Source organism: Microchirus variegatus, assembly GCF_963457635.1.
Source record: "Microchirus variegatus genome assembly, chromosome: 6".
NCBI lineage: Eukaryota > Metazoa > Chordata > Actinopteri > Pleuronectiformes > Soleidae > Microchirus > Microchirus variegatus.
In genome coordinates this window covers 14,708,939-14,734,032 of record NC_139807.1, presented here as the reverse complement: position 1 = coordinate 14,734,032, position 25,094 = coordinate 14,708,939, and the positions used below count along the sequence as shown (strand labels likewise).

The window sequence follows — 25,094 nt, the reverse complement described above, 5'->3', positions numbered from 1 at the left end:
TGAGTGTAGTACAAGAAAACCGGCTAATTATTTTTCCATCAATAGATACAAGGTTCCAAAAAAAATGTGCATATCCCACCCAAACACAGGCCTCGGAAAAGGAGGACACATCTATATTATAAGCATTTATAACATTAACATTTACATTAAATAACAAGAGGAAGTCTTTGTTTTCTTCTCATACAATCCAGAACGCCGTCTTAGCACTGTTAAAACAAGTTTTATTTTAAAGATGCCAAAAAAGACGATATGACTGCGGAATGTTCCCAGAAGACGTTTGCAAGTAGTTGCCACTTGATTCCTATGCAGATAAAAACATTCATGATATATTAGGGCCACCCTTCGCTACTCTCAGTGTGTTAAATTTACATGATGTGACTGTGACGTACTGCTCAATCAGTGGAGAGCTGTTTTGCATGTTCAAACATCCTTATTATGTTGTCTAGAAGACAATTATCTGCCAGATTTGATATTTCTTTTTTTTTAAGAACAATATCATGGGCAATGTGTGTGTGTGGGGGGGGGGTTTTCTCCGGGTTCTCCGGTTTCCTCCCACAGTTTAAAAACATGCTATATGGGGATTAGGTAAATTGAACACATCGTGTGTGATTGTGAGAGTGGATGGTTGTTATGTGGCCCTGCGTTATGTCCAGGGTGAACCCCGCCTTTTGCCCTATGTGAGCTGAGATTGACACAGCGCCCCTCGCGAGCCTCATGTGGAGGACAAAGCGGTAGAAAACGGATGTATTACGCTTAAGTATAATAAATCCCAAGTAACGATCTTTGTAAATCTGCATTCAAACAGCTCACCTAAAAGCAGAATGTACACACCCTAAGTATAAAAAGAAACTATAGTTTATTTTGAAAATAATTTAAAAAATGTAATTAATACAAATCTGGTGTCATCATCAAGGCATATGTTAGATAGTCCATGTATCCTCAACTGTTTTCAGTGCAATGGAAGATCAATAAACCTGGTGTAAAATATGGGGGGTTGGGGCAACCATGTTGACTAACAGATGTCTTAGACACATGTTTGTAATATACAAGGTCTCTTATGCTTGGCTTCAGCTAAAGCAACTGGCATAGAAGCTCCATCTCTGGACACCAGCCAGTGCTTCACACACACACTTGCTCTCGGTCTCTGCTCCTCCTCCTCCTCCCTCACTTTAGTGAGCAGTGGCCTTTATTCACATGAGGAGGAGGAGGAGGGAAAGTCACATGGGCTGAGGCTTGGCTCGAGTCGGGAGAGGGTATTGGGGATGTAACCCCCCCTCCCCCCTCCCAAACAAACCCACCCCAATACTCCACAGACCAGTATAGGGCATCTGAGAGGGATGAACAGACACGATGGAGGCAGCTCCTCTCAACAGGAACAGTTCCCACATCCCTTTACACTGTTGAGAATCTCCTCCTGCAATTTCTTCCTCTCCTCCTCCTTCTGGGAGAGGCGCTCAACCGGCGGCTGGGGCGAGCCCTTGCCGCTGTTCAGGATTTTATTGTGCTGGGTGTTCCACAGATCGGCATACAAGCTGCCTGGGGTGCTGAGGAGGCTGTGGTGATCCCCCCGCTCTGCCACTTTACCCTGGCAGAAAAAAAAGGAGGGGAATCGAGGGAAGGAAAGAAACATAGATAAGCACAAGCTATACACATGAAGTAAAACAAAGGGGCTACACACACACAGTCCTATAGTTAGCTTCTCTTCCTGACCACACAACAGTGATCACATTTTCTGTGGAGAGTTAGGCCCCCCACCTAGAATGCCTGCCGCCTCCCCAACAACTGTTGCATTTCGTTTGCAAAAACAAGGCCTCGCAGACACACACGCGCGTCCACACGCACCAAACACACATCCCTCCCACACAGTTGAACAAAAATGAAGGCACCCTCTTCCCCCACCTCCCATGAGCATGCAGAGGTGTTGGCATCATCTTTAGTGCACCCAGGACGGGCACGTGACTGCTTCCGCTCGTTATTTTAATGAGCACCGCAGGCAGTCCTCTGCTGGTGACACCAGCAAACACCATGGCGACATCACACGCAAACATGCCTCCTCACCACGACCCTCTGATCCCTGCCATCTGACTCTGGAAACATGGAACAACACATGCTCGCTCACCGCAGTTCAAAGAATCCTCTTCTCATTTTATCTTAACACACTGGTGGGAAATGTCACTTCAGTTCACCTCAGTTGCATTTCTTATTAACTCTTGATTTCTGGATAACTGGCAGCACTCCGTTTGTGCTTAATAGCATCTCCGTGCCCAACCCCTGAAATGTTACTGCATTTTCCTCTGCACTCATAGATTTGTCTGTTTCACAGTCCAGCAACAATGTAGCGAAAACATGAACACAAAATAAAATCCTGTCTTTGTCTTTTCAGGCTGACTTTAACACATAATTCAAAAACTGCAAAGATAGGTCCATTTGAAAGGCGATCTGCAGTGAAAGACTTGTTTAGTCCCGGATAATGCCTCATCAGCGTCTGGGAAGCTGGCCCATACATTATTAGTCACTGAGACAAACAAGACACGCCATCTGACCAAAACAGCCAGTCGAGTCTGACTGCTTTAATGAGCCCTTATGGAGAAAATAATACATTCACTTCAACTAACAGCACCCTGTTGTTGTTGTAGTTAATGAGAAAAGCTGAACAAAGCATGTTTTCATCACGTACGTTGAAGAAAAGTAACTGAAAATAAACGAGTGGCAAAAACAGAGAGGCTACTTGTCGCTGGCAGATACAGTGCCCTTAAGGTCACGCTGATTGCAGTCCAACATCTTTCCCTTCAATGCAAAATTCGCCTAATTGGACTAGCAATTAACACGGTGCATTTTTATACTTGGAAACTCTGAACCGTCCAATAATTTGCTTTTATGAAACTGACATTACAAGTGGAAATGTTAATCAGTGAAGGCAAGTGATCAAATAAAAAATAGGCAGGCAAGTTCATACCTCATTCAGCACAATAATCTCGTCAGCGTCCACAATAGTGGAGAGCCTGTGGGCGATGAACACTGAGGACCTGTCCTTCACCAACTCCTTCATTGAACTCAGGATGTTCTGGAGGACAAAAGACAAATACAATTATCACTGTTAACAAGAGCATATCCTAATCCAAAGGAAAATATTTCCTCAGGGTTGCAATAACTCGGGTCTGCAAAAAATAATTGGAAAGACAGCACATGAATGACAGGATATATATGAAAAGCAAAGCTAAAGTTTGATTTGAAGAAGCAGCAAAGTCAACACAATGTTGCTGAGCAACATCCACCTTCATATGGTTTTCTTCGCAGTGTTTACATATGATAATTTAAAAACACCATTGTGATGAGAAGCAACAGAAAATCTCAATTAACAGCTGCATCTACTGCCCCAGTCTTACTCCTGAAGTTCATTGGGGACATGGTGAACTTTCTCATTAAATGTAACATTTACAAAGCCTGCGGATTTTAAGCTGAGCTGAAGATTAGGTAGGAGAAAACACTGGCGTGTGTGTGTGTGTATTGGGGGGGTCACAGCAGGTATGTGACGCAGGCCTGAGTCGACTTATTGTGTTCTTCCAGCAAGTGAAGGAGTGGGCGTTTGTTCTGATAAATGTGTGTGCAGGCATGGAGAGGCATCAGCCTGGTCGTGCAGCAGAGAATGGGCATTTATGCGTATGTTATGTATGCATGCCTGTGTCTGTCAGGGTGTGTGTGTTCAAGCTCCGTCAGGCTAACCTCTTCTGTTATGGAGTCAAGGGACGATGTTGCTTCGTCATACAGGAGAATCGGGGGGTTCTTCAGTATCGCACGGGCGATGGCGACGCGTTGCTTCTCCCCTCCTGTAACAAGATGACAAAAATCATTAACTAAAGCAAACCGGGCGAAAGACAAAGCAGTTTGAAACACAGGAAGATCCAGCAGGTCTCTTGCACTTGTCAGGTAATTACCACGGCTTGTTCACACTTTGACAATTCCAATGCTACCGGTCTCAGGGTTATAAAATTGACTTAATTTAAATGTGAAGACAAAGCAGCAGGATGCAAAGATTTCCCCCACTGTGTCTGACTCAGCCTTTATTGCATATGAGCCGTGTGTGGCCTCTTGAATGTAAGTAAGCAGATATGAGTATAGCTGCCAGTGGAGAACGGCAATGAAAGAAGTTGGGAGCCTAAGAGCCCAGACTGCCCACCTCCCTAAACAACCCTCCCTTGACTCATAAACTCACCGGCAGCTGTCACACACAGCAGCAGTGAAATTAATGAGAAGTTAGTCAAGTCTTTATTTTGTCCGTCCACTCACTCACTCTCTCACTCAGTCACTCCGCACAAGGAAATCTGTGCTGCCGGTAATTGCATCTTGAATGTTAAGTGAGTGCTCAAACACTGTGTATTTATGTGGGCTAGATGAGTTGCAGAGAGATGCTAGGAGCCAAATACTACGCAGTCTTCTCTTATCGCTGCATATCAAATGGGGATAAATATAACTGAGAGGCAACATGCCAAGTTCATATACTGCACAGAAGAAAATGATAAAATAAAGGTGTTGCCAGAGATTAGTCTACAGTCCCATTCCGACTTCATGTCATTAAAGGATGTCAAATTTAATTATTAGATTCATTTTAATTATCACCTACTTTTAGTTGACAACACTTCATAGTCACAGTTAAAAACTACTTCACGTGGCATATTAATGCAGAAATTTAAATGTCATTTACCACTGTGCAAAATGAAATCTTCAATGGCAGCACCTTGCTGATATTACAGCCACTCACCTATCTATCAACAGACATCCTGTACACTACCACTTTTCAATATACATTAATATGTCCTGGGCAGTGAGTGGAAGATTTGGCAAAATCTTATCATTTTACCAAAAAGCTACCTCTGAAACACGCACATTACAGTCTGCAGCAATGACCTAATAACCAATAATAAAAATGTAGACATAATCTAGTCTCATATAACATATTCCCTGACTTCTTTATGTTACGACTCATACATGTAATGGCTTTTTCTTTTCCAGCTTAGCACACCGTCTTTAAACAGAAGTCAAATGGTGCAGCAAACCTGACAGCTTGAGGCCCCGCTCCCCAACCTGGGTGTTATAGCCATGGGGCATCCTGAGTATAGCGTCATGGAGGCCTGCTAGACGTGACACTTGGTAAACCTCCTCTGGTGAAGCGTGGATGTTCCCATACTGCAGGTTGTAGTAGATGGTGTTGTGGAACAGAACAGCATCCTGACAACAACACAGTTGGATAGGAGAAAGAAATGAGGCTTCAGAGAATGTATTTAGTGCAGCTATGACTAAAACAGAGGACTGCAGATACTGAGGCCACTTAATGAGAAATATACCATCTGTTCAGATCAGCCGCTGATCTGCATAAGGTGAAAACCTCATGTATATCAGCGTATTTTGAAAACTGATTATCAATGCTGCTTCTATGTCATAATTATAAATAAAAACACTAATATTATACTGCATTTACCATTTACAGGGCAAATATGAATTGTATTTGTTGTGAAAAACATCCAAATACATAAAGAAACCTAATAACCTGAAAACTATGTAATGACATTTTTATGTACTTTTTTAAATATCATGTTTTTTTATTGTGATGTTGTGTCCCAGACCTGAGGTACAACCCCCAAAGCTTTCCTCAGGCTGTCAAGGCTGACGTCTCGGATATTCTGCCCTGCTATGTAGATGTTCCCCCGCTGAGGCTCAAAGAAGCGGAACAACAGGCGCACAATGGTGCTCTTCCTGCAAACAGACGTGGAAACAATCATCAGCACCACTCTGTCTGCGAGCTGTATCCCACAGTCTACTGATGATATCTGATGACACGAATGACTACACATACAGATGAGATGACATACTCCTGGCTAAAAGGTTTAACAGTCAGTGGATTACCACAACAGCTGACATACCCAGATCCGCTGCCACCGACGATGGCCACCTTCTTCCCAGCAGGCACATCGAAGGACACTCCATTTAATACTTTCTGGCCCTCCAGGTATTCAAAATAAACGTCTTCAAAACGGATGGTGGCCTCCTGTGGCGTGACAGCCAAAGGCGGGGCGAGATCCTTCTCCTAGAGCAAACCATCAGAGGGTTAAAACAGATGAAACAGAAACAGATGGATACAGAAGAGCCACTGGCAGAGAAGACCCAGCATGATGCAACGTTACTCCAACACCTTGTAAAGAGGGATATTATAGTGGAGCACAGAGCCTACACAGACTGCATACAGCAGAGACATTCACATCAAATTCAAGAGGTTGTTTCAAAAGACTATCTGAACCTTCACACGCTGCCCTTCATGGTGACTGAAGGATCAATAGCCGTGAAAACTTTCAGAACATACCGAGCTGAGCCACAGTGCTGAGATGCAGCCAAGGTCAGCAGTGAATAAAGAACGTCCTTACCCTGAAAGTAAAAGCCTGTTCTGCTCTGTTTCTATGCTACCCTAATAGCAACATAATCACATACTATCCACCTCATCCTATTAATACGACTTGAAGTCGATTAGTAATGAACAGATGATAATGTAACATCCCCATAGCAAAATCATTTAAAAATTATTTTACATCTGCATAATTGACCAATGTGCTTTACAAAAAGCATTCAGATAGTAATGGCGTGCTGGGCAGTGCAATTCCACAAGGAATCACAATGGAGCACTGCATTACTTATGGACAGACTATTTTTCCCTCTGTAATTCCAGGATGGAAATGGGAATGGCAATCACATTGTTAATCAGCGGGTGCACATTTCTGTGTGCACTTCTGAAGCAAGCTGTTAAAATGAAAATAAATAAAACAAGAAGCAACTGACAGCCAGCTATTTAACTACAAAAACACACAAGGTTTCATTTGTTAAGTCTGAAATTAATTTTATTGGTTCCGTTCAAGAGGAACTTTTTTCTTTAATTGTTTTTAAATGTAAATCAAGCGTGGATTTGTGTGACGATAACTCAATGACTTGAAATAAATAATACAAGGGGATTTTTCAGTGACTAAATAATATATTAATACATTAATTTTAAAAATTAATTCCTTAAGTAATTCAAATCTCCAAAGTAGTCATTTATGTATTCATGTTTAGAGAAGCTGTCACTAACTAACTAATCTGTACCAAAATCTTGGAAAAACACAAATGTTAATTTATTAGTCTGAGAGAAACGATTATGACAACAAGAATGCTACACACTCGGCAACAAAAAAAACTTAATGCAAAAAAAAAACCCTCCAACAATTGTGGGTGCACCAATTAAAATGACTACTGATAATAAAGTTCCAAATAGATTTGTTAGAAAAATTAAATAAATTAAAAAAATTGCTGACCACAGCTTATCTACAATTAGTCATATCCATAATATCCAAAGAGACATCACACTGACAGAAGAAAAGCAATGTCTCACACAAAAAGCCACAATTAATGAGGAAGCACCTGAGACACATCGAGCACATAATTACTAGGTTTGACTACAACCTATCATTTTTTACAGCACATGCAGATAGATAGCATGTCATGCAACATATAATAACACAACAATAACTCAGCTCTGTGTTAAACACTAAAACCACCAAGGTTTCAAACGCTGTATTTAGTATCTACAGCGTACAATTTCAGATCCACTTTATTATTTTGTTGGAGGAAGCAAAAAAAAAAAAAAGAGCATGTTAGGCCAAGAAGGTACCTTAATCATCGTGTCAACGCTGAGCAGAGTGAACAGAGTGTGCATGTCTATCAGGGCCTGTCTGGTCTCTCTATACACTGTACCCAGGAAGTTAAGCGGCAGTGAGAGCTGGAAGAGCAGGCCGTTCACCATCACCAGGTCTCCCACGGTCATCGTACCTACATGTCAAGACATATAATACAGCATAATCTAGCTGTGTTCTTTAATGTATCTTATTTTAGATGCATGATCTTAAAACATGAGTCTGAAAATATCATGAAACAGTGTTTTTTTTATTTTTTTTTTATTATTTTATTTTTTCTTATTCCCAAATGTAGTTTAGTATCAACAAAATCCGACTTACCTGCTGCAATGCCCTTGCTGGCAAGCAACATAATGCCCGTCAGTCCCATGCTGAAGATAACACTCTGGCCAAAGTTGAGCATGGCAAGTGTGGATGTGGTTTTTAAAGAGGATGACTCATAAGTCTTCAGGAATCCATCATATCTTTCAGCTTCATACTTTTCATTGTTGAAGTACTGCAGCAGAGAAGAGAGGGAGGAGAGAGGTGCACAGGCCACAGAGACGGCAAAAAGATTTACAAAAGGACAGAAAGTGTAAGTTGAGAGAGAAAGAGAGACGGAAAGAAATGGTGAGGGTTAAAGGTGTTGGAAGCATGGAGAGCAGTGTCACACAGACGGACACTTTAGCACAGCCTGCTTCAAGCCTGCATTTGTTCTCAGTGACCCCTCTGGGTATAGTCTGGGTCTCAGTCAGTCTCTAAAGCACTTTTTAATGTCTGAATCATCATCTCCTCCCCACTGATTTTAAAGGACGTGGAGGGCGATGGAACAAAATCCAGAGTCTGCTTCACTGGGATGGATGTAGATCTAAAGCCTAGGCAGAGGACACTGCTCACGGCCAAAGAAAAGTTTAGAAAATATTAGGCAGTTATATTTTTTAGGAAAGCCTAAATACAAGTTGAAAGATAAACAAGAATAATAACTCTGTAGCAGCAAACAAACACACCTTATAGACAGGTCTCTTACGTGCTGTAGCATACTAATTTTGATAAAGACATACAGCTACCATTTATAGAAAACAGCCTCATGAATCAGCCACAAGTAGAGCTGTTAAATTCTACCATAAAATCCACAGCATAATCATAACAACCTTCCTCAACTCTGCTGCCAATTACCTAATATTTCTGTTTGTTTAGTTTACACTATTGTTTCTCTGCTTGTTAAGTGGGCGATTTGCTTCTCTAGCTCACGGCAGTGGTGCTGTGCTGCTACCGCCTTGCCACCTATTTGCATATACGGAAATGCAAAGAACCACGGCGAGAAGGGAAGAAAGAAGCACACGGAAGGATAAACCAAGACAGTGCAAGGCACCACGTTCAGGTTCTCATCCAGCTCTTTGTAAAAGTGGAACAGATTTTTGAGTGGGTGGAGATCTAATTACATATGCACACACACAGCTCATAGTGATGCTAAATCAGGCCACATTGACACAGATGACACACACAAACACAAAAACACAGAACAAAATACTAAGAAAAACAGGATGCAAAATACAGCTAAGAAAACAACATGGGCACCTAAATATCTGTAAGAGAGTAAACAAAGAAGCCAATACTGGATGCTGACTATAATGGTGTGTTCTGTGTACAATGAGGTTACCCAGATAGAAATTTAAAACAGTTTAAGACAAGATTTAGAATAACGGCGTGAGAAAAGTGCAATCAATATTTATGTTCCCTCCTGATCGCATCAGTCTGATGTCTGAGGAGCAAACCTAACCCTGATTATTCTTGCAAATTATGCATAATGCAATGTCAGTAAAGCATGAATACATTTGTGAAAAGCAAGGTTTTGTGGTGCAATTTCTGTCTCTTTTTGTCTGCCTCCTTGAGAATACAGCTAAGAAATCTGCCTGCAGAGTGCTAAATGAATTAACCTGCAAATGGACCTGCAGAGGAAGTTTGTGAACCACTGCAGTATATACACATCATCTATGCAGGGGAAAAGACACATTTACTAACACTTTATTATAGAGCTGAAACGATTAATCGATGAATCGATGATTAATCGATTACTAAATTAATCGCCAACTACTTTGATAATCGATTAATCGGTTTGAAGCTTTTTTCATTATTAAAACATGATTTCAAGATTGTTTTAGCTTCTTAAATGTGAATATTTTCTTCGTTTCTTGGCTCCACATAACAAAGAAATCATTAAAACTGAATCATTTTGGTTTGTGGACAAAACAAGACGTTCAAGAACATTGTCATTTCCAGGTTTGACAAACACTGATCAACGGTTTTTAACATTTTCTGACATTTTATGGACCAAACGATTCATCGATTAATCGAGAAAATAATCGACAGATTAATCGATTACGAAAATAATCGTTAGTTGCAGCTCTACTATATTATATTTACTGAATATGCAGTGAACATGTTTGTATCTAAATGAATATATATAAAAAACAAGGACCTAACATTTGTATGTGGGCACACATTGGTGAGAGGTTTCTCCACCCTTAAAGAAAACCAATGAAACCAAAACACACGGAGTGATGTGAAATCAGTTTTAAATCTTGACTTGTCCTTGCTCTTTTTTTTAACAGTTTGTGTGTCAAAGTTAGACAAAAACTCAAAAGATGAGGTGTAAAAAAAAAACAGAAGGTCTGATGAAAAGTTGAAAGTGTGTGTGTGTATCTCACCTTAACAGTCTCATAGTTAAGAAGGGAGTCAATGGCTGCGTTGCCTGCTTCATTGTCTGCTTTGTTCATTTCTATTCGGAAACGAGTCCTGCATGAAGAGACACACGTAAATGTTAGAGCTTTCATTTCTATTGTACATGTTAAAAGGAATGGAGAGAATAGTCTTTATTCTCCACTCTGTTCTCTTGGACCATGTCTTTGACCCTGAGTGATGGTTATAGAAATTGTGATCCTGTACTTTTGTTTGTTGTCTCTTGTCTTATTCACGATACATGTTTTCTGCAAAGGGACAAAGTTGAAGCCGTATTACTGGTTTATTTGGAAGTGAAGCAAAAGGTACACTTTGCAAATATGAATGAGGAATAACATTAACAATACTGTATGTTCGAATATTGAGCTGAAAAGGTATTTAGAATCATAATGAGTTGCCTGGTGACACAACAATTACACGACTGGTAACGCACTTCATCTTCAGTTGCAGAAGCAGGAGAAAGAGAGCAGTTACAGTAGTGTCAGTAATTCTAAAGTAAACTGCTGAGCCAGGTGGAACAATTGTTGATTAGAAAGTAGTTTTGCCGATTTAGAGAGAAGGGGAGCTTAGACAGTGATTAGTCATACTGATGACTCAGATTTTAATAAAAAACGTCATAGAAATATGTCCAAGGACATGCCAGGGACACAACTCGAGTATTGTGTCCTAGCATTTTTGTAACTTTACTGAAATTTAGGACATCATTCAGAACATTATTTTTTTCAATTTGTAATCAAGGGTGGCTGAATCAGTACAGTACAGACCAGAAAATAAGAAATCTGAGATTTCACAAATAACCATTATTAGGTGTAGGGGAAGTGTACATGTTGGCCCAATTATTATAAAAGCCAGGCATTCAAAAGATGAAAAGGGGCCTAATGAAACAGTCAACCACAAACATTTTTTTGAATTATAGCAGACCACCACCTCCTGAGCATCCTGTAGGGGTGGCTGCAATGACGTGAGTGATGCCATTATGGATAATCCATGACTCACTGATAAGGAAACAATACATTTTTGACACACAATAAAATCTTGACAGTTTAAGGATTTATAATCCCGCACTAAGCAGACCATAACTGGAGGGAGAGTGTGATTGTTGCTAAGAGATTAGCACCATTGTTGAAACTTTCTCAACAAGATACTTCAGATAAAAAATTGACAGTGTCTGGGTGTTAGAGAAAATGGGATGTGATTTACAGGTGGACTGAGTGGGGATAATATTAGCAGCTACAGGTGTAGCCCAGATTTCAGGCCAACAGTAGAGCAGTTAGTTTGAGAACTTGACAGGAAGTGCTTCCTTGTAATTGTGCTCGAGAACTGAAAAATTCAAAAAAACTTTTTTACAGGGATAAACAACCTTTGCAAAAGTTGTATCTTGGTCAGGACCAAGCTCAGAATTTTAAAACCCTAAATAATGATGATAATAATGACAATAATCATAACACAAGCACTAAAGCAACCAACATAATGGCAGACGGATACAGAAAAAGCAGACATTGGGGTCATTACCTCCACTGAGTGATGAGAATGGTGAAAGCGGTGTATGCTGATAAGGTGCCCAAGGATACAGCAGCAAACTGTCCACCACATTTGTAAAACTGCAGATGAGAAATGCACAGTTAAGAAAACACAAAACTGACAAACTGTGACTGTGTATGGTACACAGGCTCCTACACTGGTGCCACGAGGTAATCTGAGATCACAATGTTTTTGATTATTACAAAGGGAGGGGAAACTATAAGAAATCATTGTGCTAATGCTTAATGCTTAAGCTATTTGGGCAATGGAGTCTGGCCTCATTACAGGCAAACTGGCATTATGGTACAGAGTGGAATAATAGTGGGAGGCTATAGGAGAACAGGTCCTTCAATGGCAGCCAAAGAGGGGGGTTTCTGTTTAGGGCATACTCTGCAGGAAGACGTTAAGCTGCCACAAAGCTTTGGGATTCATCGTTGACACTAATGGGCTCTTTGTTGCCTCCAAATGTTCATTGGGATTCATATTCCATTTAGAATGTAAATTAGACCATATTCCTGAAATTAATTTGCAGACAATCTGCTCTGAAGAGTGTCAAGGTTATGGAAGGTTCTGTGCTAGATGTAAGGACTGAAAATGTAACAGAACCATAAAATAAGATTCAGGGAAATGTAAGCAGTGTTACAATTACTATCCTACAATTGCCAACATCTGTGAGCCAATTCCACGATATAACTCACCAAAATGGCACTGACAAGGCCCATCTCAAAGATTGTGGGTCCAAGATTGAAGACGATGGCACTGAGGATAAAGGAGATGCCCCGTGTGCCACGGTCGATGGCCTTGGACAGCGCTCCTGTCTGGCGGTTGAGATGGAAACTCAGGTCCAGATTGTGCAGGTGGAGGAAGACGTTTTTGGCGATACGGCGGATGGAGCTCTGGGCCACCTTGCCGAACACAGTGTTCCTCAGCTCATTGAAGAAGGCCGAACAAGCCCGTGAGACGCCATCTGGGGTAGCAGAGGAGACAGAGAATTTAGCACACCAGCTGTGAAAAGCAGGGAGGTTCAAACAGTGGGACTGGGTGCTTTCTGGTGAAAATGTATCATCTTAACCCATCAGGACTGTTGTGATGCAGCAGAAATAACAATGCACTGTTTGTGCTTTCAGGGCTGTAACACAGTGAATGTATGTTTAAAATGGCCATTTATTTATTATCATAACTGGTCTGTGGTTGATGCTAAAGCATCCCCCGCAAGCCTTTGTAATCACAGGAAAGCGTGTTATCTGAAGCCACACGACTATGGCAGGCACAGCACACTGCAGAGTGACGGAAGGAAATCTGAGTATACAGGGTGTAAATGCAGGTGCTTCTGCACATGGCAGAGAGCCGTTTATATGACTGAGGACAACACTATGAGAGCTTTTAATAAATCTGCTGTGAAAATATGGGACAAGAGTTGTCAGTGAATACACTCAATTTAACCCGTCTGAGTCTACACTCTCGCTGACTCTCGCTGGCTGATCAGATAAAGATGATTATTCATTTATTTAAGGAATTAGATGAAAGTTTCAGTTCAATAAACTCAACAACCTAACTTATTCTTAGAACTTAGATTAATTTATTTAATTTCTCAAACTGTTATACAACCAGACTGGTAAATGGGTTATCAGAAATTAATACTAGACTGTGTTTAAATGACATATGGCTCTCCTGTGCTGATTACACAAAGCTGTGTTAATACATGATTTCTCTGCTGAGACCAGAGTCACACCAATAACTGCTCCGTCTACAGGTCTTTACAGGGCTGTAATGTGGCGTTAAATAGGAATGCTCATGTAATGAACAATGTGTCCACATCTGACAAGGTAGGATGAGCACAATACGACCTTTACATCCAAATAACGGCCATCCCTGAAGGCTCAAAGCACCAGGACCCCAAATGCCACAAAAAAGAACAAAAAAGGACAATTCCTTTTTTTGAAAGCATCACCTTCAGTCTTTCTCACTGTCCCAATTCGTCCTGTCTGGAGTTCTGTCCGTGTGCTCCAGTTATTCAGCAGACAGCATTAGTGTGCAAGACCTAAGTGGGCTCATTAAAATAAGTGGCTACTGGGCTAAGTGTACATTGCATCCAAGCTGATCTCACTCAAGGCCATAGTGACTTGCAGTGGGTGTCGGGTTCACAGTGTTATTTATTTATTTTTCCCTTTCATCAGAACCTCAGGAAAAAAAAATGCTGAAAGGAAATTCAAATTCACTTTACATTTCAGCCTGAAAAGGAGTCACTCTAATGGGATAAAGTGAAAGAAGTATCCCTGGCCTCCGTAACAAAAAATATCCTACCACTTTTAAAAGATATTAACAAGTTCTTCCCCACTGCTTTGAAAATGCATCCAGCTCCGTTTGCCTTGAGAGCACAGAAGTGTCATCGTGAAAAGTTGTCAGTGTTTACGAGAGGGACGTATGGATTAACAGAAATGAACTCAGAGCAAAGCATATAATGTAAATAATGTGAGGGGGAGACAGAGGTTGTGAAGGCGGCATTGATATGGATGTGTTGGGAAAGGTCATCCAGCAGATTAACAGGCAGTCCTACCACCCCACCCCTCATCCTCCAGTCCCCTCTGATGGGCACGGCACCTGCCAGTGCAATAAAAGTCTGGGACTCACAGCCAATCAACACGGCCGTTGCCATGGTAGCCACAGTGCTTGGCGCGTCATTCAGGTTCAGCATGTGTCCTGACATCTGGTTAAGCTCGTCCACTGCATACTTAAACATGAAGGGCACAGTCACATTGGTGATCTGGGAAAGCAGAGAGGGAGGGGGGGGGACATTTAGAGAGCAGGCGAAAGAGAGAGAGAGAGAGTAAATATTTTCAAATAGCCTATTAGCCAGACATATGCTTGATACAGTCTAGCCCTCTGCTGTGCCTCTCTACATTATCCATGTATGCACACCCCATGTGCTTTACATGCATTCATAAATACCCTTGAATGTATATTGAAAGTTATGCTGGATATACTGCCTATATGCTACGCGAGTGTGTATTTTTCTCAGCTATGTGTGCTAGTGCTGGAGGTTCCTGTTAATGGAATTGAAATGGTTATTAGGGCTAATTAAAAGCACAGGGACAGCTGTGTGACTCAGGATAGGCGGTCCACAGAGCATTAGGACAACCATAGAACACAGCAGCACACCAAAGCATTTTCATTTGAAATCCATTTCATTTGAACCTCTCAGCCCCCAACACAAGGGAGGGCTTTTTTTCTTTCTTTTTATTCCATCGCGCCTGTCAAATTTTACATGATACAAAGAAATATTAAAAATAAATATATAAAAACAAGAGATAAAAAAAATGTCAACCCTCCTAGGACTGTATATGAAGGCACCAAGCAAAGCACTACTATAATTTTCACCACTAATACATGATAAAGGTTGAACGTCCTCTTTTAATCCATTAACACTGGAGAACATGTCAATTTGTACCTCATGATATGTCATGTCATAATAGAGAGACTATGTCAAGTAATGAAAATGAGGTTTCAGGCTGTTAAGAAGACAGAGCATCAACATGATTTTTACTTGAAATTAAAATGTCATTGATAATGCAGGGTGCAGAGGGGTGACGCAGTGTAACCACATAATTATTCAGCTTATTTCAAAATTGCCTCCACACTGTTGGTGGTTGCAGTGCAAACAGACTACCTGGAGAAAGTGGCTCCCCAGCTGGGCAGAAAAAAATAGTAGACAAAGACTGGAAGACAGTCTCCTCCTTAGCACACACTAGAGGCCACCATGCTGAGGGCAGCAGGACATGCTTATTTTGTGTGATTGTTTTCCAGGGTGTAAATTAGAGACCATCAACAAAGGAAGAGAAGAAACATCATGCACTGATTATGTGTGTGTGTATATAATATATTTATAATATATATAATCACGGTCAGCACTCATGTTGCTTGAGAAACATGATTTTGTTTTAGCAAAGTTGTATGTTGAACTAAAAATATTGCCCTTTATTGTATTGAATTTAGTTGTAGTTTATTGGAATTGGCATTTACTAGTATTTTACTACACTGCACTGAGTCTGAGCTAAAAACAATGGCATCATTATTAGGGAGTTTCAGTTGAATTAATATTCATACGCAGCAGTGTGTGACATAAGAGATGATTAGAAAAAAAACCTTTCAAAGTGTAGGTAAATGAAAGAGATGGCATCATTAATGACATTAACAGCGCTCTACATTTCTCAAGACCCCTTTTTTTTCCAAAGACTTAACCAATAGGAGGTGGTTGTGGGTCTAATCAGCATTATCACAGCAGTCCATATGAATCATTATTCTTGTTCAGACTGTAGTTATTGTTCATCTGATTACAAAGAATATCTACACTTAGATAAATAAATGAACACTATTTCCTGTTTTGCTGTTCTATTCTTTAATATTTTTCCCTTCATGATCTTGTTGTGGGTATAGTATTTTTTCTTTCATAATGAAACAATTTCGATGTAATTTTTTTTTTCTTTGAAAGAAGCAACAACTTTTTTTAATTTGTCAAACTTGTCTTGCGTCTGCCTTTCAGCCTGACCAAGTTGTATAAAAGAACTGGTCCTACTGTACTCAGAGACAGCATCAGCCAAATAAGATTACATAGACTTGTTTGTAGAAAGGATTACAATAAATCAACAATCTGGAGAGAAGTAAGTGGCTGGATTTAAACAAAAAATATCGTAATTTGTGGGCTATGAAAACATTAATGTGCAAACATTTTAGGCAGGTGTGGGAAAATGCTGTCAGAATGGTTTCACAAATATATAACAATTTACAAAATGCAGAGCTAACAGAAGAAAATGATAAACCAAATGAATATTTAGTGTGACCGCACGTTGCCTAGAAACCAGCATAATTTCTTACAGGTACACTTGCACGGTTTTTGTTCCAAACATATTGGGGAATATACAGTATTTTCCGCACTATAAGGCGCACCGGATTATAAGGCGCACCTTCAATGAATGTCCTATTTTAGAACTGTTTTCATATATAGGGCGCACCTGATTATAAGGCACATAGAAAGAAGATATTACAGTCAAACGTTTGACTGGGGTTGCGTTATGCATCCACTAGATGGAGCTGTGCTAAAGGGAATGTAAACAAAACAGATAAAGTCAAACTTTACCAATTGATCCATATATAAGGCGCTCCAGATTATAAGGCGCACTGTCGTTTTTTGAGAAAAGTGCGCCTTATAGTGCGGAAAATACGGTATATATATATATATGTGTGTGTGTATTACATACATATATACACATATATATATATATATATATATATATACATATATATATATATATACACATATACATATATATATATATATACACATATATATATATATATATATATATATATATATATATATATATATATATACACACATATATATATATATATATATATATATATACACATATATATATATATATATATATACACATATATATATATATATATATATATATATATATATACACATATATATATATATATATATATATATATATATATATACACATATATATATATATATATATATATATATATATATATATATATATATATATATATATATATACATACATATACATGTAGGTCATACCATCACTTCCAGGACTCCTTGTTCTTATTTAGAGTGACGTTAGTTCTTAATAGCCATGTTTCCATCGAGTAAAATGGTTCGGTTAGAAAAGTACCAAAATAACCAGCCCCTACTTGAGGTACCAGAGAAAAATGGTATGATACAGTCAGGGTGGAGCTAGACCGGCTCCACCAATGACAGTCAGCTGATTGGGGGACAGAATAACGTAACTACCCTGTGACCCTCTTTCTTCAACGTCTGCAGTCTCTCATACAAAGCTTGACGCCACAAACCTAGCAGGAAAAAAAGAGCCACTGGATGTCCTACATTGTTGTCTGTTGTGTCGCATTCAATGTCATCGTACGTTGTCGTTGGAACTGGTACTACATCACGCTACGTAGCTCTCCGACGCGGTTATTGGGCTCAGCCCATACAAGACCTACCACCATGAAGTCAAAATGTAAGCCTGTCACAGGGCCAAATTATTGTACTACTTGTTAGCCCTTTAGTGAACTAACCAGCGATTAAAACATCCGATACCCGATCAAAAACTTTTACATTGTCTTTTAGCAGTTGTTTTAGTACTTAGCCCTGAGGGATTCAATGTGGCCTAAAAGGAAAGCTGTTTGAATTTCAGTTTCATGAGGAGACAACAGAGCACTCACTAAATTCTATAATTTGACACTAAATACTCTTGGTAACTTCTGCAGACACCGACTGTAAGACATCGCCGCATGTTTGGCTGACAGCTTATCAGAAATAATCCGGCTGGCTCATTCAAAACCAGGAAGTATTTGTGCATATAGTAAATTATTCCATGAAGACCAGTTCCGGCCAGAAATAACAGGAATAACCAGGTACACACAGTTCCCACAGGTTTCTGCCTGTGAGCTGATTGCATTGCTGGACTTCTTCTAAATTTGGGGGGGAGGTAAGCATGAAGTATCTTTCATCTGTTTTTGCTGTCAGTCTTGCTTGACAGCAGTCAATTGGTCTTCTACAACCTCACCTCACCTCGCAGAGTCTGACCAGTTCATCACCCAGTTTTAAGTCTGTTTCTGTTTCAGTTAATGACTGGGACTTTCAACCTAGAAAATGATCACCCGTTTGGAATAATTGGTTAATCACACACCTGACTATAATACTACACAATCCCCGACTACACTATAAGAGTATCTATATATCTAAGAATTGATCATGGTTTGAAGACAAAGGGTGGCCTTGATTTAAAGGCTGCTTGCTCACTTTGCATTTTGCAACTACTTAAATGTATTATTTACTTAACACTTCTGCTGAGTACTGTATATAAATAACACTGCTTTGTAATGATGAAATAAAATTGTATAACAATGCAAATTTGAACCTTGGCTCCAGCTAGCAGTCCCAGAGAAATGGCAACACGGGCCCGCAGATCTGGTCTGTCCTTTGGCCATACGTAAGACATCATCGCAGATAGGATCTGGCCTGAATTCACCTCGTTCAGCTGTGGAGAGGAAGCAAAAGAAAGGCTATTTTTACATCATAGTGCTCCGAGATTGATAAACTGTAAATATTCGTCTTATAAAGTACAGATCTAAAGGGGACATTAAGTGCAATGTTTGCTTTCCAACTTGCCTTCTGTTTTCTAATTATCACAACTAACTGGCATTTTGTATTCAGTGTTACAATCACAATGACCTATACATGACTCTCTGGGCAGACACATGGTACATCAAATGTCAACGGGACTCCCTGTGGAGATGTGTGAGAAGCTACGACAGCAGACTCCAGGTGGACCCAGGTATCCAACTTGACACTACAAATCCCAGGAGACACCTGGGCTGTCATCTCAGCCAAGGTGGAGAATCCACTGGTGCCAGCATGGCTGTTTACCCACACTTTACCACACCTGCCACAGGGACTCTCCACAGGCCAAAGGACATGGAGTAATTCCTCTAATCCACACAATATGGTGGCACCATGTTACAGTATTGCTATATGGCAGCGCCTCCTGTCACATTACTGAGAAACTATGCCCAACACCTGCCTTTAATTAAATACAATCAAGCTATAGATGTCACTGCAAAGGGAAGATTAACAATTAATTGGACTACTTGAGGTTTATTTACCATATGTGGAGGAAAACAATTAATGTACAATCAAATCTGTTAGTCTAATGTGATGACACTTTGTTCTTTTATGTATAAATAGTTAAAACCTAATGCAGCTTCTAATTTCACTTTTTTGTTGTTTTGGTTAGACTGATGGAAAGAAAAAGATAATTTAGCTAAGAGTTGTGTCGATAAGGAAAGGTCCACAAATGGACAATTTAATGAGGTCAAAAAACCCTCATCAGCCATGAGTAAAAAGAAAGAATACACTTAAAATGTGCCAATACACAGTGTGCAAGTCATTTATTTTAATTTGATGAATAAATACTAAAAGATTAACAGTAGTTGTAGCCTACATTAAATGCATTATGTCAGGTCATATAAACATGAACCCCATTATTTAGTTTGTATGAGTAAATTTGGCTCTTAATAATTTGAAATTCTTATTTTTAATAATGAAAAACAAGGTGCTGTACTCACCACATTTTTTGGATCGGCATTTAGCTTTCCTCCTGCATGTCCGTGCCAACACGTTCGTTTGTCGGTCACCTGCAGATGCTATGGAAGCAACACTTCATGTTATTCGAGGTTGGATTGGAACGCCACACTTATTCATAATTATTTATCACAAATACTGACTTTTACTGCCCCCAAAATCCGACAGTTTTTGTTTCTGTTGGTGCTCCATGTAGCCGTCTGTAAGTGTGGAAGGGAACTCAACTGAAACACACAAGATGATTCATTTAATTGATGCTTCAATTTTCTCATATTCATAAACATTTTCTTTTCCATGTGGTTTATAAGAAATCTTAACAGTCTTCCATCACCTAAGTCAGGGTTCAGAGCTTATGCAAAGTTTGCGCACATGAAGGAAAAGTGTATGATGACATCTTTCACCAAAGTATTTTTAACAATATGAAATCAGCAGGGGAAATACGATGACACAACTTTTCAGAGATTATGACACATTCACAAATAATCCCACAGCTCAATATTCATATGAGCTTATGGTATAAATAAACTAATTTCACTCATTTTTTAATTCCTGGCACCACTGGTCTACATGCCGATATGTACTTGGGCAAGATATTTAACCTCATATTGCTCCTGAGGGCTGTGCCGGCAGCCTGTGAATGGGTATGACAGATGAGTAATAGTGAATGTGCCGCACATAGATGCACTGTATGAAAGTGTGTGAATGGCAAAACTGTGGTGTAAAGCAAGACCATCTACAAACCATTTAAAATGATTGTGTTCATTGTAAAGTGCTGCAACTATTTAAAAAAGTGTTATTGACGACTTAACACTTGGATATAAAATGTGAGCAATACCAGTCACAGCTTCACCAAGACAAAGGACACCTATTCAAATAGTCTTGCTTTGTTTGAACAAAACACCAACTACCCCAAATTATTTCACAACTGTTCTCAACACAACTGCACCATTTTGCTTTAAAAGTGACTGGAAAAAGTATTCAATAATCAAACTAGTTTTAGATTATTTTTAAATGAAGCCACCTAATTGTTTCTGTAACTTTTCTCATAATAAAATACATGCAGTTGCCAGGTTACCAAGTTCACATGGCTAAAAATAATGCATGGATCTCACCGATATGCACGGAGAAGAACAAAATACACCACTTCGTTTGTACCACAGACTTCAAAATAACCACAGATAATCAGCACTTAATCAAAACAACTTCATCACATTATGAACATTTTACTGCTTGCATTGTGACAGAACTGTTGCTTTTGCCCATTTCAGTTTCATCCATCCATATTGCATGTCATTAGGGACAATTAATCGACAGCTATTTAATCATTGATTAAGACTGTTTAATTAAAACAAGCTTTCTGATTTTTCTGCTTGTTAAAGGTTAATGTTCACTGGTTTCTTTGTTCCATATAACAAAGAAATCCTTAACACCGAATAATTTTGGTTGGTGGACAAAACATTTCAGAACTTGATCATGACAAGATTTGGGAAACACAGATCAACATTTTTAAGAAGAAGAATTTAAGAATCATATTTTGCTCAATACGCTCAAAAGGGTTAATGAATTAATTGTGTATCAAAACTGTTTAATGTTAATAACCCATTTTGACATTGAGGCATTTAATCTCCAGTTCCTTTTCAGACTTCTATGGATGATTTGTTACAACAGTTAAATGTATGCAGTACAAAGTATATGGTTGGCAAGATCATTAATCAACGTACAGTATGTACTTTATGATTTCTCCTAAAGTACTGGTTTAAAACAACTGCTGATGGTGTGTTACTAACATGGAAAGTACTTTGTCATCACTATAATGTTAAGAGCAACACTGTGATCATCAAAAGTAAAGAGGACAAAAGTATTATTATTATTAACCTTATTTCCTTCTATCCGGTATTGTATTCTAAGTGTGTGTGATCAGATGAAATATCTTGATCAACATAGCATATATTTGATCACAGATGATGAGGACATGAACAGTAAGATGAACAACACTCAAGTTAATGTAGGGCTGTGCAATTAATTGATTTTCGATTTGGGCTCCCAACGTTCACCAAAATAATACAATCGAGAAAAAAAATATTATTTTGCAAGTTTTGTTTTGCAAGAACTCTTATTTTGACCTGCGTTCTGAATGACACGCGCACACGCACATCCGCCCCTCCCGAAGCCTCAAACTCTCTCAGCCAGAGGATGACAGGTCGTGTGCATCATCATTCGCCAGAATTTAAAAACTCAGCGCGAGTAAAGATGGCAGAAGGAGGCCAGGCACAGCAGCGTTTGGTGAGCAAAAAAAGGAAAACCAACTCCGTTGTCTGGGAACAGTTTGGCTTCGAAGAATCTGACAACAAGCAGAAACATGCTACGTGCAAGATTTGCTATATGACCCAGAGGCTATACCCTCGGCTTTCAAACCTGGCTAGAAGTACCTCTGCGTTCCAGCTACAAGTTCCTCTTCAGAGAGGGTCTTTAGCACAAGTGGAAACATTGTCACTTACTTGCGTTCATCCCTTAAACCAGATAATGTTAACAGATAAGTGTTTCTGGCTAAAAATCTTTAAGATATTTTATTAGCAGCCCTACCAGCATGTTGAGTTTTAGTTCACTTATTTGCTGTTAATGCTGGGGGCTGATGGTGGACCAGCATTTAATACTACTACTTGTTTACTACTTGTACTTTGATACTACTACTTGTTTTCAAGAGATTGTGGGAGTGCACTTTATTGTTGATCTTATTTACTTGTGGTTATAATTTTTACTTGAATACATTTATCGTTTTATTTGAATATGTTATATTATTTATTTTTATTTTATTTTTATCTATTATATTATTTATTACTTAAAGGGGCACTGTGTAGTATTTATGGGTTTATATAACCCAAAATCCACTTTTTTATACATATTATGTGCTCCTGCATTGTCTAGTCGCTGTATAATATTCTTTGTTTAATTTTCGTAGTGTTTCAAAAAGTCATGTAAAATAACATGGTCGCGGGCCACTACTGCATTGCCACGACGCCATGTTTCTACCGGAGCCTGTAAGGACAAACGTGAGAGAACAAATCAAGCGTCGCTTTTCTTGAAGCGGAAGTCCCGCCTCCACTCACTCCGCTTCGTCTGCTACGGCCGCGGTAGCTCGCCCTCTCCCTCGCCTCACGAACCTCATCTGCTGACACGGAGAAAGACGATGAGGTCGACAGTTTACCGGCTGAGGATGTAGGGCTCAGGGAAGGGAGGGGGTGAACAGAGGAGCAGTTCTTTGTTGTAAATTTCAGCCTCTCCTCTAGATGGCACTATAAACTACTTACTTCACCTTTAATTCAAAAAGTGCTACAAATGTCAGAATTTCATTTTTTTACGAATTGTTGAAAGGTGTCTTTTCAATAAATCCAAAGTTCCCAAAGTCATGTGAAATAATCGTGTTTCATAATCGTGATTTCAATATTGACCAAAATAATCGTGATTATGATTTTTTCCATAATCGAGCAGCCCTAAGTGAATGTATTAAGTGGTTAAGTTGATATTAAGTAGTTAATGTATGAGATGAGAATCACGATTCTAATCACCCATGATTCTGAATCGATTCATAAATTTAAAAAATTTATTTTTTTAAATCAAGTTTCTATTTTGAAAAACACCAGTTTGTGTTATTCCTGTACAGTTTATTTTTGTAACTTTTGACAAACATCAAGTTGTTTTTTTGTACAGTAAGTAAGGTTTTATTTGTTTTGAATGAATAAATGTTAACTTTTGTCTTAAGTTTGCCTCTGTGTGATCACATTATCACATTATCTTATAGAAAGTGTATTGTTTTGATGCCATAATTTGCCTTAACACATTATGCAGTGTATCAATTTTTTTAATCGAGAATCGTTTGAATTGAGAATTGTATGAATCGAATTGGTTGAATCAAATCGTGATGCTAAGATTTGGAATCGAATCGTGAGCCACACAAAGATTCACATGCCTACATTTTACATTTTGTATCTTTCCAATATCTGATCCAGTGATTTTATTGGACCAATACCGATACTGGATGTCATATGGGGTCATTTCTAATCTTTGCCCATGTTTTTACATACCCATCAAAGCATCTATTTATGGGAGAGATTTTTAAAAATATTTAAAATATTATTTAAAATGGTTAAAGAAAATGTGGCTATAGACAATTTATAATTGGGAGTTATTGGGTCAAAAGTGACCCTGACCATACTGTGCAGTCATAAATTACACTATGAACAGTGTAAAAAGAGGTTCATTCAGTCTTCAAAAGTAAAAGTGAAATTTTACCCATACCTACACCATGAATTGGGTAAATTGGTATTAGTATCAGCGAGCCCTTTGAACTGGTCAACAACAGACGGTGAACACGTGAGGACAGATGTATCAGCAGTAACAGCAGTCTTATCTAACATGCACACGTGACGAAGCGCCACTGGCAAACCCCACAGCATTTACACGATAAACAGTGACGTGTAAGACAACAAATTAACTTTGAATGCGCTCAAGTGAAAAACAAACAAACGCCCTGTTATAACCTTTAAACATGACTTTAATAACCCTGTACCAGTCTTGTAATCGACAACGCAACTTATTACTTCCTACCATTCAACGCACTAAATTTCACAGACATCGGCCACACGTGAAAACAGCGACTAACACGAACTAAATCATAGACACCAACTTCCTTTAAAGTTAGTTAGAAGTACTTTACATATGTTGTCCTTGGGTAGGAACCGCTGTCCCGACCACCACCACCACCAAAAACACCGTGTCCTCTCCAACCATTCGCCTTCCCACAGTCCCCACTTACCGTACATGTACTGTGACGTTTATAGTTGGTGCCTTTAACACTGTGACTATGACTCCAAATGTGATACGAGCTCGTCTGTCGTAAGAGAAGCGCTAATTTTCTTCTTTCAAAGTAGAACCCGCATTTCAGCGGTCCCAACATCGGCGCCATG

The 25,094-nt window shown here is 39.3% G+C and overlaps 1 protein-coding gene across 1 annotated transcript; it reads right to left on the bottom strand.

The window, feature by feature from the left end:
- abcb7 (ATP-binding cassette, sub-family B (MDR/TAP), member 7) lies at positions 1 to 25,093 on the bottom strand (the record flags this gene model as incomplete). The annotated part of the gene is made up of 16 exons (XM_083891180.1): positions 1 to 1,585; positions 2,957 to 3,064; positions 3,724 to 3,827; positions 5,055 to 5,226; positions 5,622 to 5,751; positions 5,919 to 6,082; positions 7,691 to 7,848; positions 8,034 to 8,208; positions 10,400 to 10,487; positions 11,943 to 12,031; positions 12,650 to 12,918; positions 14,583 to 14,715; positions 18,908 to 19,027; positions 20,115 to 20,192; positions 20,274 to 20,354; positions 24,944 to 25,093. 16 exons carry the CDS (start codon positions 25,091 to 25,093, stop codon positions 1,367 to 1,369), a joined length of 2,238 nt encoding a protein of 745 aa, XP_083747306.1. The 3' UTR covers positions 1 to 1,366.
- Position 25,094: the final 1 nt, after the last annotated feature.